We start from the raw sequence: 13,370 nt of genomic DNA, 5'->3' as shown, positions 1-13,370 counted from the left end.
ATTAGTAGAAGAAGAAAAAGTTTTGGTGAATAAAAAGATGGGGAAAGATTATGGGCCTTCTGGAAGTTTGATAAATGCTACTTTTTATTGAAAATTCAGGCACTGAGGGTGATGGCATACTTAAGTAAAACAAAAACTCAAAGAAACACTTGGATTCTGACTAGAACAAAGGTTACCAGAGTTGAAATAGGAGTTAGAGTCATGGCTGGAAAGAGTCCATTGGACCTGAAAGAATATGGTATTTTGGTGGTGACATGGGTATGATGTAACATTTGAAGGGGTATGAACCTATATTTTATAGTAGATACTTTTTACTTTGATCAGTCATCAATGATTTAACCATTTTCAGTTTTCCAGGAAAATGACTACCATTTCTGGTACTAATATTAGTATAAGGTACATTTACACTGCATGGTAGAGATTACTATGCTGGTGTAAACAAAGTCCAGGACAATATTTTGCTTGGTGTTTTTCTTTCTTTGCATTTCTCTGGCAACCAGATGTTTATAAAGGACCTATCTTTTTGCAGTTGTAGGATATTCCACAAAGTAATATGTACTTTGATTGTCTACTTTGTATTTTTGTAGAATAGTCTACTTCACAAAGATGATATCAGGTTTACACATGACGGTTGCTGTTTTGTAAGATTACTTGATGATATATCTGCATATAAGAGGGGGAAATGTAAATGTAGAGAGAGAGTTAATTTTTTAGCTGGATAACTAAAAATAATTATTTCTTACACAATGTCAAGACTAATTTTTAGGAACTTCCTTGAGTTTTATTTATCTTATATTATTAAACATATTTATCACTGATGGATGACTATCAAATACCTAGATACTACAGGTTTTGGAGAATAGAAATTCTGTGTATGACATCTATGAGTTTAATGACTAAATTTTAGGAGATCTCAACAGGCCCAAATCAATAAACTTTAAGTTATTCAAATGTTTAGAACTATCAACCCTAGATAACTAAGAGGCCTGAACACTTTATTATTTTTTTTTCTTTTTGGGTCACACCTGGCAATGCACAGGGGTTACTCCTGGCTTTGCACTCAGGAGTCACTCCTGGTGGTGCTCAGGGGACGATATGGGATGCTGAGAATTGAACCCGGGTTGGCCATGTGCAAGGCAAACGCCCTACCCGCTGTGCTATCTCTCTAGCCCCAAGGCCTAAACACTTTTACACCGAGATTCACATGAAAAAAAAAATTAAGACTATTAGGTGGCCACAAATACCCAGTAGAATTTAACACATAACAGGTGTTAAGAGAATATTGGCTTTCCCCTGGTTTTCCTCTCAAACAGATTAAGAGAAGAACTCTAATAATTTCATACTCTAGGTGAATATTGAAGCTAAGTAAATTTTCTGGCCAATGTTACATGTCCAATGATTATTCACTATACTTCAATGTTATGAAGTTTAAGAAAAAGATGCTCTGTGGGAATTGAAATATACTTAATGAATTAGATATATATTATACCCATGTACTAAAGAATACAATGAAGTTATGATTACCTGCTTTTTTTTTTTAGTAAAAGTCACTCATCTGAAATAAAGTTATAGGGGTCAGAAAGAGAGTACAGATGGTGAGTCACTTGCCTTGCATTGAGCCAACTCTGGTTCAGTTCCTGGAATAGCACTGTCAAGAATGATCCCTGAGCACAGAACCAAGAGTAAGCCCTGAGCACTGCGAACCAAGTGTAGCCACAAAAACCCAAAAAGTAATATAGACACAACTGTATTTTTGGGTTGTGCCTCTTTTTGTAAAATAAAACCTAAATTTTTTCTCACATAAATGCATTTTATTTGGTAAAACAAATTTGTAGCCCAGTAAACTTTAATTTCCATACCATATAATTAGTATTTCATTACCCCTGGCTGATGTGTGTTCATCGCCGTCCCAATCCTATGAAGTAGAGAGTAAACACATTTTACAGTTGAAGAAACACATTCAACTTCTGTGATTTACCAGGGGTCATCCATTTAGTACATAGCAGAACCACAAACCCTAATCTAATACTCTCATTAAAGCGTGTGATTCTAACTGCAGTCTCTATCATTGTAAGCTAATTCTAGAACCTCTGGAGTGATAGCATACCAGGTATGGCATTTGCCTTGCGTGCGGCTGACCCGGGTTCGATCCCCAGCATCCCATATGGTCCCCTGAGCACCGCCAGGAGTAATTCCTGAGTGCAGAGCCAGGAGTAACCCCTGAGCATTGCCGGGTGTGATCCAAATAAAATAAAATGTCGTTAGAGGGTTCCCATTGTAAGTAGTGATTGCATAGCATTATTTCAGTGTCAGTTTTCTTTGGAAATATTACATGTCTGCAAACTCCGGAGATGAAAGATAGTCACACTTTCGTTTATTGTTCTTTTCTTTAGGTCAACAACTATAATATCAGCAATGTGTCTCATAACTATGCCAGAGCTGTGCTTTCTCAGCCCTGCAGCACACTGCATCTCACGGTGCTTCGAGAGAGACGCTTTGGCAACCGGGCTTACAACCATCCTGATAGTAACTCTCCACGAGAAGACATCTTCCATGTGGTTCTCCATAAACGAGACTCTGGTGAACAGCTGGGCATCAAACTTGTACGAAGGACAGACGAGCCGGGTGTCTTTATTCTTGACCTGTTGGAAGGGGGGCTGGCAGCCCAGGATGGGCGGCTCAGCAGCAATGACCGGGTGCTTGCTATCAATGGGCATGACTTGAAGCATGGCACCCCGGAGCTTGCAGCCCAGATAATTCAGGTACTCTCGATATCTGTTCTAGAGGCTCATTAGCATACCTTTGTGTTTGTTTTTATTTGTAAGTGGCATAACAGCCAGGTGGTATATGATATCTGATGAGAGAATCAAATATGATTCCCTGTATTAATCTTCCAAACCCCAATAACAGAGCTACACCATAGATAGGATCTTTTAAAAACACTGTCCCTATGAACTTTTAGTCTGGCTAATTGTGAAACAATGGCTCTACGGTTGCACGTTCATTTCACGTTTGCTCTCTGGGTTAACCATAGTATCAGACATAACCGATGGGGGTGCCTACCTTAACCAGGAGAAAAACAAGCACAAAGTCTCTGAGTTTACAAAGAACATGATAGACCCACTGACCAAGTTTTAACTCTTCTTCCCTTCTTGGGATCCATAAAAAAAGACTGGGGAGATGGGGATAGCTTTTTTAATTATTATTATTAAAAATAACTCTTAACTCTATATTGCCCTTTTTGTTTGGGGAGCCTGAAGTACTAGCAGCAGCCCCCAGTGCTCTCAGGGAACATGGGGTGAAGGGGATCAAAACCAGACCCTTGCATTGCGAAGGCTTGTGCTCTGTCACTTTCCGTACCCCAGACCTTTCTAGTACCTTTGTCAAAGGGAATTCAGACATCGCAAACACACCATAATGTTTGTTCTTCTGGTTTCCTGTAGAGTCATTGAAGGTCATTACTAGAGGAAATGCATGCTTTCTGTGTGACTAAATAGAACATAAATGAGAAAACCATCCAGTAAAGATTTGGGTTCTGCAACATGGCATGGCATTAAATTTTTATAAAGTGTTTTTTAATATTATGGTTTAGTTAGTTCCAATAGTGTAAGTTTCATGGTATCAGTGCACAAAGTTACTGCACCCCACCAACACCAGAGTGCCCACGGTCCTCCACCGCTCACTGTCCCTGTCTTACTTCCAGTCTGGTCTTCCCTCCCCACGCCTCCCCACCCCCTTTGTAATTATATTCCAAGGCCAAGGGGTTGTCATTGTTGAATACTCTGTTATCTTGTATTCTCACTGTATACTACAGATAAGTGAGATCATTGACTATTTTCCCTTCTTCCTCTGATTTATTTTGCTTGACATGATATCCTCTAGTTCCATTTGTGTTGCAGCAAGCTGCATGATTTCATCTCTTCTTATAGCTGTATTGTATTCCATGGTGTACATATATACAACAGTTTCTTTAGTCACGCATCCATTGAAGTGCTTAGTTCAATGGCCAGAATACGGAAGCAACTCAAATGTTCATGGCATTTAATGTTATGGTTATCTCTGATAATAATAGCCTGGAACAAATATGTGCAACTTTTCTGAGTAACAACAAAAAATTATAAAGGAAATGAAACATTAATATAATTGAGCATAAGGAATTAAGGTATGTTGATATACTATATAGACTCAAACAGCAGGGATAGTTTAAGATTAACACAAGTCTCAATCCCCTTATCTCTTATTTAACAGAAAAAAATTTTTTTAGCTTTTGTTCATTATGATCTTAAGAGGAGAGATACACTTACATACATACACATAAAACCATAGTGCATGAAGAAGAGATTCAGATTTTGTCTCATTTCATAGACTAGAGATTTAAAGAAATTGAATGATTAAAATTCCCTCAACTCAGGGGCAATATTAGGACTTATGGACACCAGCCAATGACTTCCGTGCTGGAAACAAGTTTATCCTATGTAATTGTGGATTAGAGGAGTATACCACTTAGTACCATAGCTCCTCAAAAATAGATTGTAGGAATAATGGTCAGAGTGGGAACTGAGGTCCTGACCAAGAATCATCATCATATGTCAGCCCTGTGCATTAAAGGCAAAGATAAAATAACTTCTCAAGGTACACTGGGTGGATATTTTTGTTTATGGTATGGAAATAAAGATATAGATTATGCACATCTAAATATAAATTGATAAGAACATAGAACATTTACTTAATAACACTGAAGGACATGTTTGTGTGTAGTATATATACACTCTACATATGTAATACTGGTCTTGTTCTACAGGATATTTATAATCAGACTTTTCAGAAATGTTTAAACTCATATCCTATTTTTGACTCAGTTCTATAGTGAACAAAGGCAAAGCTATGCATAATTTTGTAGATTATTATTTCCAAGGGCTGGAGTGATAGTAAAGTGGAGCAGGCAGTTACCTTGCATATGGCTGACCTGGGTTTGATTCTTGGTATCCCATATTGTTCCTCTGAGTCCCTCATGAGTGATTCCTGAATACAGAGCCAGCAGTATGCTCTGAGCATTGCTGGGTGTGGTTCAAAACCAGAAAATTTCAGTGGACTTTAATCAAGTTTTTATTAGTTCTGTGTTTTATTTTGATTTTTTTTTTAATTTTGGGGGGCCACATCCAGAAGTGCTCTGGACTGATTCCTTTGCTTGAATGACTCCTGACTCATTGCTTGGGGGGGGTCACTCCTGATGTCCTTGGAAGGATGCCAGGGAATCATACATGTACTGATGATTGAACTGAGGTTGACCAGGTATGAAGCAAGCACTTTACTGCCTGTGCTGTTTCTTTAGCCTGAGTTCTATGTTTATATTCTTTGTTATTTCATAATGCCAGGATCAATCTTGAAGGGGCAATGAAGTATTAAAATAAAATTACCCTTGAAGAAATTCTGGGACATCAGATGATATTTGTTTTTCTCCACACCACTTCACTATCGTTATGCCTTATGACTTCACTCATGTGTAAGATAAAAGAAATGTCAACAAATGAAACCCTTAAAATGATAAGAAAAAAATACTTCTACCAGAAGGAAAGGGAGAAGATAACTAGTAAATTAGACAGAAAGACTCAGTTTTATGAAGAAGGCAAGAAGCTAGATTTTATTTGGCAATCATAATGCCATTATTAACTCATGATATTAACTACCTTTCCTACCATTAAGTGTTTACAGCCACTCCTTGAACAAAAATCTGGACTATCAGGAGAAATATCCTGAAAAATTACACTGCCTATACGTTTTAAAACCAGAACTCTATGGGTTGGAGCGATAATACAATGGGTATGGCTCTTGCCTTGCATATGGCCATGGGTTCAACCCCCAGCATGCCATGTGGTCCCCAGAGCACTACCAGGAATAATTCCTGATTACAGAGCCAGGAGTAACCTCTGAGTACTCCAGGTATGGCCCACTATAGCACTGTAGCACTGTCCTCCAGTTGTTCATCGATTTGCTTGAGCGGGCACCAGTAACGTCTCTATCCTGAGACTTGTTACTGTTTTTGGCGTGTCGAATACATCACGGGTAGCTTGCCAGGCTTTTCTGTGTGGGCAGGATACTTGCTGGGCTCTCTGAGAGAGAGACGGAGGAATCGAACCCAGGTCGGCTATGTGCAAGGCAAATGCCCTACCCGCTGTGCTATCACTCCAGCCCAAGAAGAAATAAAATGAGAACTGTCATTAATGAATGGTGATAACATGTAAAAAATCTTTGAGGGCCCCAACGGATCTCCCTGGCCACCCAGGTTCTGGCTCACCCAGCCCTGGCGGCCCAGGCCCTGGGGCAGAAGGCAGAGGAAGCGAGGGCCAAGCGGGTTGATTGATCAGTTTATTCCATTCTCCCCACATGCCTGCCCCAGTCCATCTGAGCCTCCCATTCTAGTCTCCACTCCTCCTCATTCCTCAGTCTCCTGTCTCTCCTGCTCATCTCTCTATGCTCCATCTCGCAGCCTGGGTTCTCTCTTCTTTCTCCTCCTTCTCCTTTTCCTCCTCCTCCTCCTCCTTCTCTTCCTCCTCCTCCTCCTCCTCCTCCTCTTCCTCCTCCTCCTCTTCCTCCTCCTCCTCCTCCTCCTCCTCCTCCTCCTCCTCTCTCCTCCCTCCTCGCTCCTCCCTCCTTCCCCTCTCTCTCTACCCCTTGCTAGCCTCTCTGCAGTCCATCATGCTGCCCTGCTTTCTCTCTCTCCAAGTCTCTTGCCTCTCCAACTCCCCTGCACTCTGGGCTGACACTGCACCCAATCAGGTAGCAAAATCAACATAAGAAAGCCCTTCCTGTGGGCCCACCTAGGATATTCCAAAGCCCTTCCTGACTGCCCAAGGGCAAAATACCCCTTAAGATGTTTTTCTCTTTTCCCTAGTCCAATAACTCTATAAACATCTCAATACTAGTTATTTCTGTATGGACACAGTAAGAGATAACATTGAGGCTTGTAGGGCAGCTCTCCTGGGAACATCTTGCCACAGATTCAGACTACAGCACTCAGGCCAGATTAATCATTCCTAACCCTTGCAAGGTCCAAATCTAGTTATTACTTTTTGGATCATGACAGCTTTTCTCCATGCCCAAGCTCTTAATTTATAGTTAAGCATTATGGCACTTTGGCCAGGCCCATCTTGATGCCAGTGTAGCACATAGCTTACCGCTTGCCCTGGTTCTATCCAGTTCCTAGTAGGGACCCTGCTTTTGGGAGCGCCAGGAAGTAAAGGCAGCTGAGGTTTAGGTGAGAGAACAGATACCCAGGGAAATATCACTGAGAGTACACATTACAAAAGCATATCTTCTTGTGTCCTTACAAAAAGGGCATTGCTCTGAATAAACTATACAGAAGACTTAGGCAGAAGAGAAAAACAATATTTACAAGTCAACAGAGCACAAAGAAAGAAGTTACAAATAAACACAGAGGAATGGGAACATTGTGATGGGAGCAACCCAATATACCTAAACTACCTGAGGCTATGCAGGAAGGACAAAACAGTGTTATCCTACAGTAACTTTTTTTTTTTTTTCCTCCAGGCTAGTGGAGAAAGAGTAAATTTAACAATTGCTCGACCAGGGAAATCCCAAGCTGGTAATAGTAACCGAGAAGCAGGAACTCCAAGCAGTAGCCAACACCACACTCAGCCTCTATATCCCAGCAGACCCAGCTCACATAAAGTAAGGTGGTGTGTGTGTGTGTGTGTGTGTGTGTGTGTGTGTGTGTTTACCTCCAAAGGTGAACTACTGCATGCTAAAAAAGGGAAAGCTGCTATTCTGTTTGAAAAGGTGACTGTAGTTGTTTGGGAGTTGTAATGTATGTTTAGTGCTTGAAAAATGACTATGCTGTCTTAGCTCCTCACCAATTTCTTAGTGAGGAATGTCTCTCTGCCAGGTCATTGATGAGAAGTATTTGATTGTCAAAAAATATCTGTTTGATTAGTCCTGATTGAAAATGAGCTTCATCCTGGGTTGCTCATTGTAATATAATAGTTTGTTCTATAATTGAAAAGCATAATGAAGGCAAGTCTGCTTAGCAGTTGAGCATATTGCCTATAACAACTGAATTAGATATGTGAGTTAAACGTATAAAACATCATTTTTGATTGCCTAATGTATAACTCATTTCCTTCACTGTTATAGCTAATGAAATACTATACTAAATCATTTAAAGTTTCCATATGTTGAATACTTTTTTGGTTTTACTGCTTCTTGAATATTTTACTGATTTTATAGTACATTGTTTAATTATCTATGTTTAGAATTTGTTTCTTGTCTTTGAGGGCCATGCTTGTCTGTCAACTCCTGACGGTTCAGTGAGCATTTTAGAGGGGTTTGGTGGGACCATATGTGGTTTCAGGGATCAAACTTGGGTTGACTGCTCTTCCTGTGTAATCTCTCTAGCCCTGTGCTTAGAATTTTTAAACTGCCTAGTTGTAGAAAAATTTTCCCGCCTTTGGCTTTATTTATTTATTTACTTATTTATTTATTTTTGGCCACACCTGGCAGTGTTCAGGGATCACTCCTGACTCTGCACTGAGGAATTACTCCTGGTGATGGTGCTCAGGAAACCATATGGAATGCCCAGGATAGAATCCAAGTTGGCTGTGTGTAATGCAAGTACCCTCCTGCTATGCTATTGCTCCATCCCCAGTAGAGTTTCTTTTAAGGGCAGTACTTTATTGTTGGTATTATTTACTTATTTTGAGCCTTCATCATGGCTCAGTAGGCAAGGAATTTTAGAATGATAATGTTTTCCCCCAACTAGGTGAAGCTATGAGCTTCCAAAAGAATTCTTTTAACGTAAAGTAATATTGCATTACTTTAAAAAATTATGATGGTGGTGATGATGATGATGATGATGATGATAGTGTCTGCTTAAAAGCTGTAGGTTTTTCTGATGTACTGAAATGGCTTCTTAATGTAAGTACAGTATCTGAAAGAATAATTACTTTGGAATGTTGCAGGGACCCTATAAAAAGCATCACTTACAGGCACAAGTATTTGGGCCTATCAGGTTTATCTGGTTTTCTGAGCTTAAGTACAGACTTGTCACTGGGCTATGGTTTAGTTACTACTTATGATAAATTATAACCACAAACTGTTCTCATTTCTAAACAGAAACCAAAATGTATGAAGGAAGCCTATAATTTTGCCATCATAATGATGGATTATAAAAAAAAAGAGGTTATTGTTTGGAATAGGAATTTTGAATAGGAGTTATTTCATATAGCTCCTTTGCAAGGACAAGCTATATATTAGTTCCTTGGTTAATAATGATAATTTTTAGTGGGGAAGGTCCCTCTGCCAGGTGATTGATTAAAAAGTATTTGGTGTTCTCAAAGTTTGGTCTGTAGATTTATTTCTGCTTGAAAATGGGATTTTTCTCAGTTCTGGGGTGTGTGTTTGTGTGTGTTTGTGTGTGTGTGTGTGTGTGTGTGTTATATGTGCTATGTATCTCATTGTGTTTTCATATACAATATATGCCTAAAAATTATTTGGTAAAAGTTAACTGTTGACTCCTTTAGAACCTTTTATGTCATGAAATTCTAGAATAATTTGAGGTTTGGGCACCCTTGAGAATATAAGTTTGATACAGATTTTAAATGTTTCAATGAACTCATTATTAGGGACACACATATTCATTCTCTCTTTAATCTGCTCATTCCAGTCCTCAGTTTTATAGGACCATGTTTTAAATTAATATTGCTGAATTTTTATTCTGTGTGCTCTTCATATTCTAACCTGTTTAGTTAGAATAATTACACAAAATGTACTTTTGTTTGTTTGCTTGATTTAGGTCTTTGGACAACACCTGGTGGTGCTCAGAGGTTACTCCGCTCTGGACTTAAGAATCATTACTGGTGGTGCGTGGGTTCACTGTATGGGATGCTGAGGATCAAACCTGGGGTTGACCACATGCAAAGCATACACCCTACCTGTTGTATTATATCTCCATCACCGAAAAAAGCACTGCCAGGAGTGATTCCTAAGCACCCCTGGGTGTGGCCCAGAAACAAACAAAAAAGACAAGAGAAAGAATATTTTCTGGAACACATTGAGTATAATCTTTGAAGTTTGGTTTGGCTCCAAAGGAGGTGAAATGTATACCTCTAGAGAAATTTAACAAAATCCACCCTTAATTGATTAAATACCTGAAAATTAAAACTACTTAAATACACAAAGCTGAGTTTACCTGGGTTATCTTCATGGTAAACTGGACTTTGCCTATTTTTGAAGGATACTAATAAATATCTTTTACATTTAGATAGGTGACTCCCTTAAGACAGTTCAGAGTTTTGCTACCAGAGTGGTAATACAGCAGGTAGGACTCTTGCTGGCAAGTGGTCAACCTGGATTTGTCCACTGCGCTCCATATGGCCCCTCAAGCTCTGCCAGGAAGTTCCTGAGCACAGCAAGGAGTAAGCCCTGAGCATTGCCAGGCGTGTCCACCCACCACCCACAAGAAAAAAAAAAACTTAAAAGTTTTCCATTAGATTGTGACATTTTCTAGGACCATTATATTGTTATTATAAGTAGTTCCCATAATAAAATTTCAAGAGTATATGAATTCCAGATCTAGGGAAGGGCAGATGGACCTGGAATTCCAGGGCCTAATTAAGTTACATAGTTATATATAAGACAATTCTTTAAAATACCATCACTAAAGTATAAGATAATCCTGTAACGATAATTTGTATATTTCTGTGGTTGATGATGGTATTATTAATAATGTTAATTATTATCTGCTGATAAATGTTAGAAAAGATTTAAGATATAGGCTTCCACTATTACACTTAGTAGTCATGAGGGTGCATATGAAGAACACATGTACATAATGTTTCATGCTCTATGTATAGACACAGAACATGAATATCAGTTTTAATATATGTCCATTCAAATCCCAGAGTAATCACCTTTAGCGATATGATTTGGAACAAGTTACATGTCTTTTTGTAGGTCATTTTCTCATCTATAATAAAATGGATCCATTTACTCTTTACAGTAGCCTTGTAAATATGCTAGCAGTATTTACTTTCATAGCCATTATAAAGAGCACATGAAATAACGCATGTAAAGTCACTAGATTTATACTTAGTAAGCTTTCGATAGCATTAGTTTTATAATAATAATAAGGTTACATATGGACTGAAGCGATAGCATAGCGGGTAGGGCATTTGCCTTGCATGCAGCTGACTCAGGTTCGATTTTTCCGTCCCTCTCGGAGAGCCCGGCAAGTTACCAAGAGTATTCCGCCCGCATGGCAGAGCCTGGCAAGCTCCCCGTGACGTATTCAATATGCCAAAAACAGTAACAAGTCTCACAATGGAGACATTACTGGTTCCCACTTGAGCAACTCGATGAACAATGGGAGGGGAGGACAGTGCTACAGTGCTAAGGTTACATATGTACACCTTGAATTTGTTTTTTAAATATTTTTTATTCCAAAGAAAAGTGATGTTAAATCCTCCTTTTCTTCCACAAGTAGTAGTAACAAAGGTCAGTAAAAATAGTTTTCCCCGAAAATATAGTTGGTTTAGAATTTACTGATCATTTCATATATTTATAGTTTTTGATGAATAATTTTTTGGCCTGGGCCATAGGGTCACACCCAGCAGTGCTCAATGACTACTCTTGCCTCTGTGCTCAGGTGTTACCTCTGACATTGCTCAGGAAACCATATCTGGATCTGAGACAGGGTCAGAAAAATGCTCATCAAACACCTTAACCCCTGTTCTCTCTCTCTGATTCATTTATAAAGGCTTTGAAGTTATATTTGCATTTTCTTTATCATTGAGTGTTCTAGAATCTTTACCACTACAAATCAAAAGATAAGAATGTCTTTTATTCCCCTGGTATTTGGTAAAGTTCACACTTTTTTAAAAAAATTTTTTTATATTTATTTATTGAATCACTGTAGGAAAAGTTACAAAGCTTTCAGGTTTAAGTCTCAGTCATACAATGATCAAACACCTTTCCCTTCACCAGTACTTATTTTTCACCACCAAGAACCCAAAAATACCCCCCTCCCACCCCTCCCAATGCCTGTGAGGCAGATGATTTCTACTTAACTATCTATTTTGCTTACATTCATTATTTCGACAAAACATGCACCATTATTGTTTAGAATTTCCACCCAACAATCAGAACTGCTGAAAAGGCATTGTGAAATAATTTGTTTTCTATAGCTAGTTATGAGGACCATATGATGTCACGTGGCCTCTATCGCGGAAATTTTGGATTTCTAATATTTTACTTATTAAGTCTGGAGGGATTTCTGCCAACAACCAGTTAATTACGAGGTTGGTTTTTGTGGCTCTGGAGCCATGGGCGTGCTGGAGAGCCGCTCGTGGGGGGCAACTCGTGACCTTGGTAGGGCAGGATGGTAACGGCCCCCTTCCCATGAGGTTGCAGTTGCCCCATCACCGCCAGCTCAAACCTGGCTTTCCAATAAGCTCTGAGGCGGCGGCCACCTTGCAGGGGGGTGTGGAGGGGTGTAATGGAGCAACACCTTTTCCCTCCCCGGGAAGGCATGGTACCGTACCATAGATTAACGCGTAGTCCATTCATTTTCTGCGGCAAGCTGCCGGGCTCTCCATTAAGTCCTTGTGCCTCTGGAGCCATGGACATGCCGGAGAGCTACTCGTGGGGGGCAACTCGTGGCCTTGGTAGGGCATGCTGGTAACGCCCCCCCTTCCCATGAGGTTGCAGTTGCCCGGTCACCACTGGCTCAAACCTGGCTTTCCAATAAGCTCTGAGGCGGCGGCCACCTTGCTGCTGGGGGTGAAGAAGGCAGAAGGGAGCAACACCCTTTCCCTCCCAGGGAGGCATGGTACCGTAGATTAACACATAGTCCATTCTTTTCTGCCGCAAGCTGCCGGGCTCTGCATTAAGTCCTTGTGCCTCTGGAGCCATGGCCGTGCCCAAAGGCAGTATGATTCTTCAGGTAGTATTTTTAAAATGAGAATCTCCAGGAGGCGCTCCCAACCTGCCTCCAAGTTCACACTTTATACTATTAAATATTCTGTCAACTTTAAAGTAATTAAGGGCAAAGATTGAAATAAAATTATTTGTCTTCAAATCTTAAAACTCAGGTGCATTATACTGTTAGAGAATATTAATACTGTTAGGTCATATCTTAAAGTTCAAGATTATCATACTAATAACATGCTTGTTTTTCTGTGACGTCTGTATGTCAACAGTCCTGCATTGCTTTCAGTTCTGTAGTCATATGAAAATACAGTTGTCCAAAGTTGGACATTGTGATTGAGCCATATATAGTATATGTACATTATGGTATTTGTACCCATAAAGAGCTAGCGTAACTTTTAGTTCTACAGTAAGTGATGTAAAAACTGACT

At 39.6% G+C, this 13,370-nt stretch overlaps 1 protein-coding gene across 2 annotated transcripts in view; it reads left to right on the top strand.

Annotated features, from left to right (window-relative positions):
* LNX2 (ligand of numb-protein X 2) overlaps positions 1-13,370 on the top strand; it is a 72,129-nt gene that overhangs the window by 45,352 nt on the left and 13,407 nt on the right. For both annotated transcript variants that reach the window (XM_056110043.1, XM_056110044.1), the window contains exons 5-6: positions 2,394-2,762; positions 7,549-7,689. In XM_056110043.1, coding sequence (XP_055966018.1) covers positions 2,394-2,762; positions 7,549-7,689 — 510 coding nt within the window. The remainder of the gene's footprint in view (positions 1-2,393; positions 2,763-7,548; positions 7,690-13,370) is intronic.

Source organism: Sorex fumeus, unplaced genomic scaffold (assembly GCF_029834395.1).
Source record: "Sorex fumeus unplaced genomic scaffold, SorFum_2.1 ptg000008l, whole genome shotgun sequence".
Taxonomy (NCBI): domain Eukaryota; kingdom Metazoa; phylum Chordata; class Mammalia; order Eulipotyphla; family Soricidae; genus Sorex; species Sorex fumeus.
Note: the sequence above shows the minus strand (reverse complement) of the source record. Positions and strands in the feature narration are given on the sequence as shown.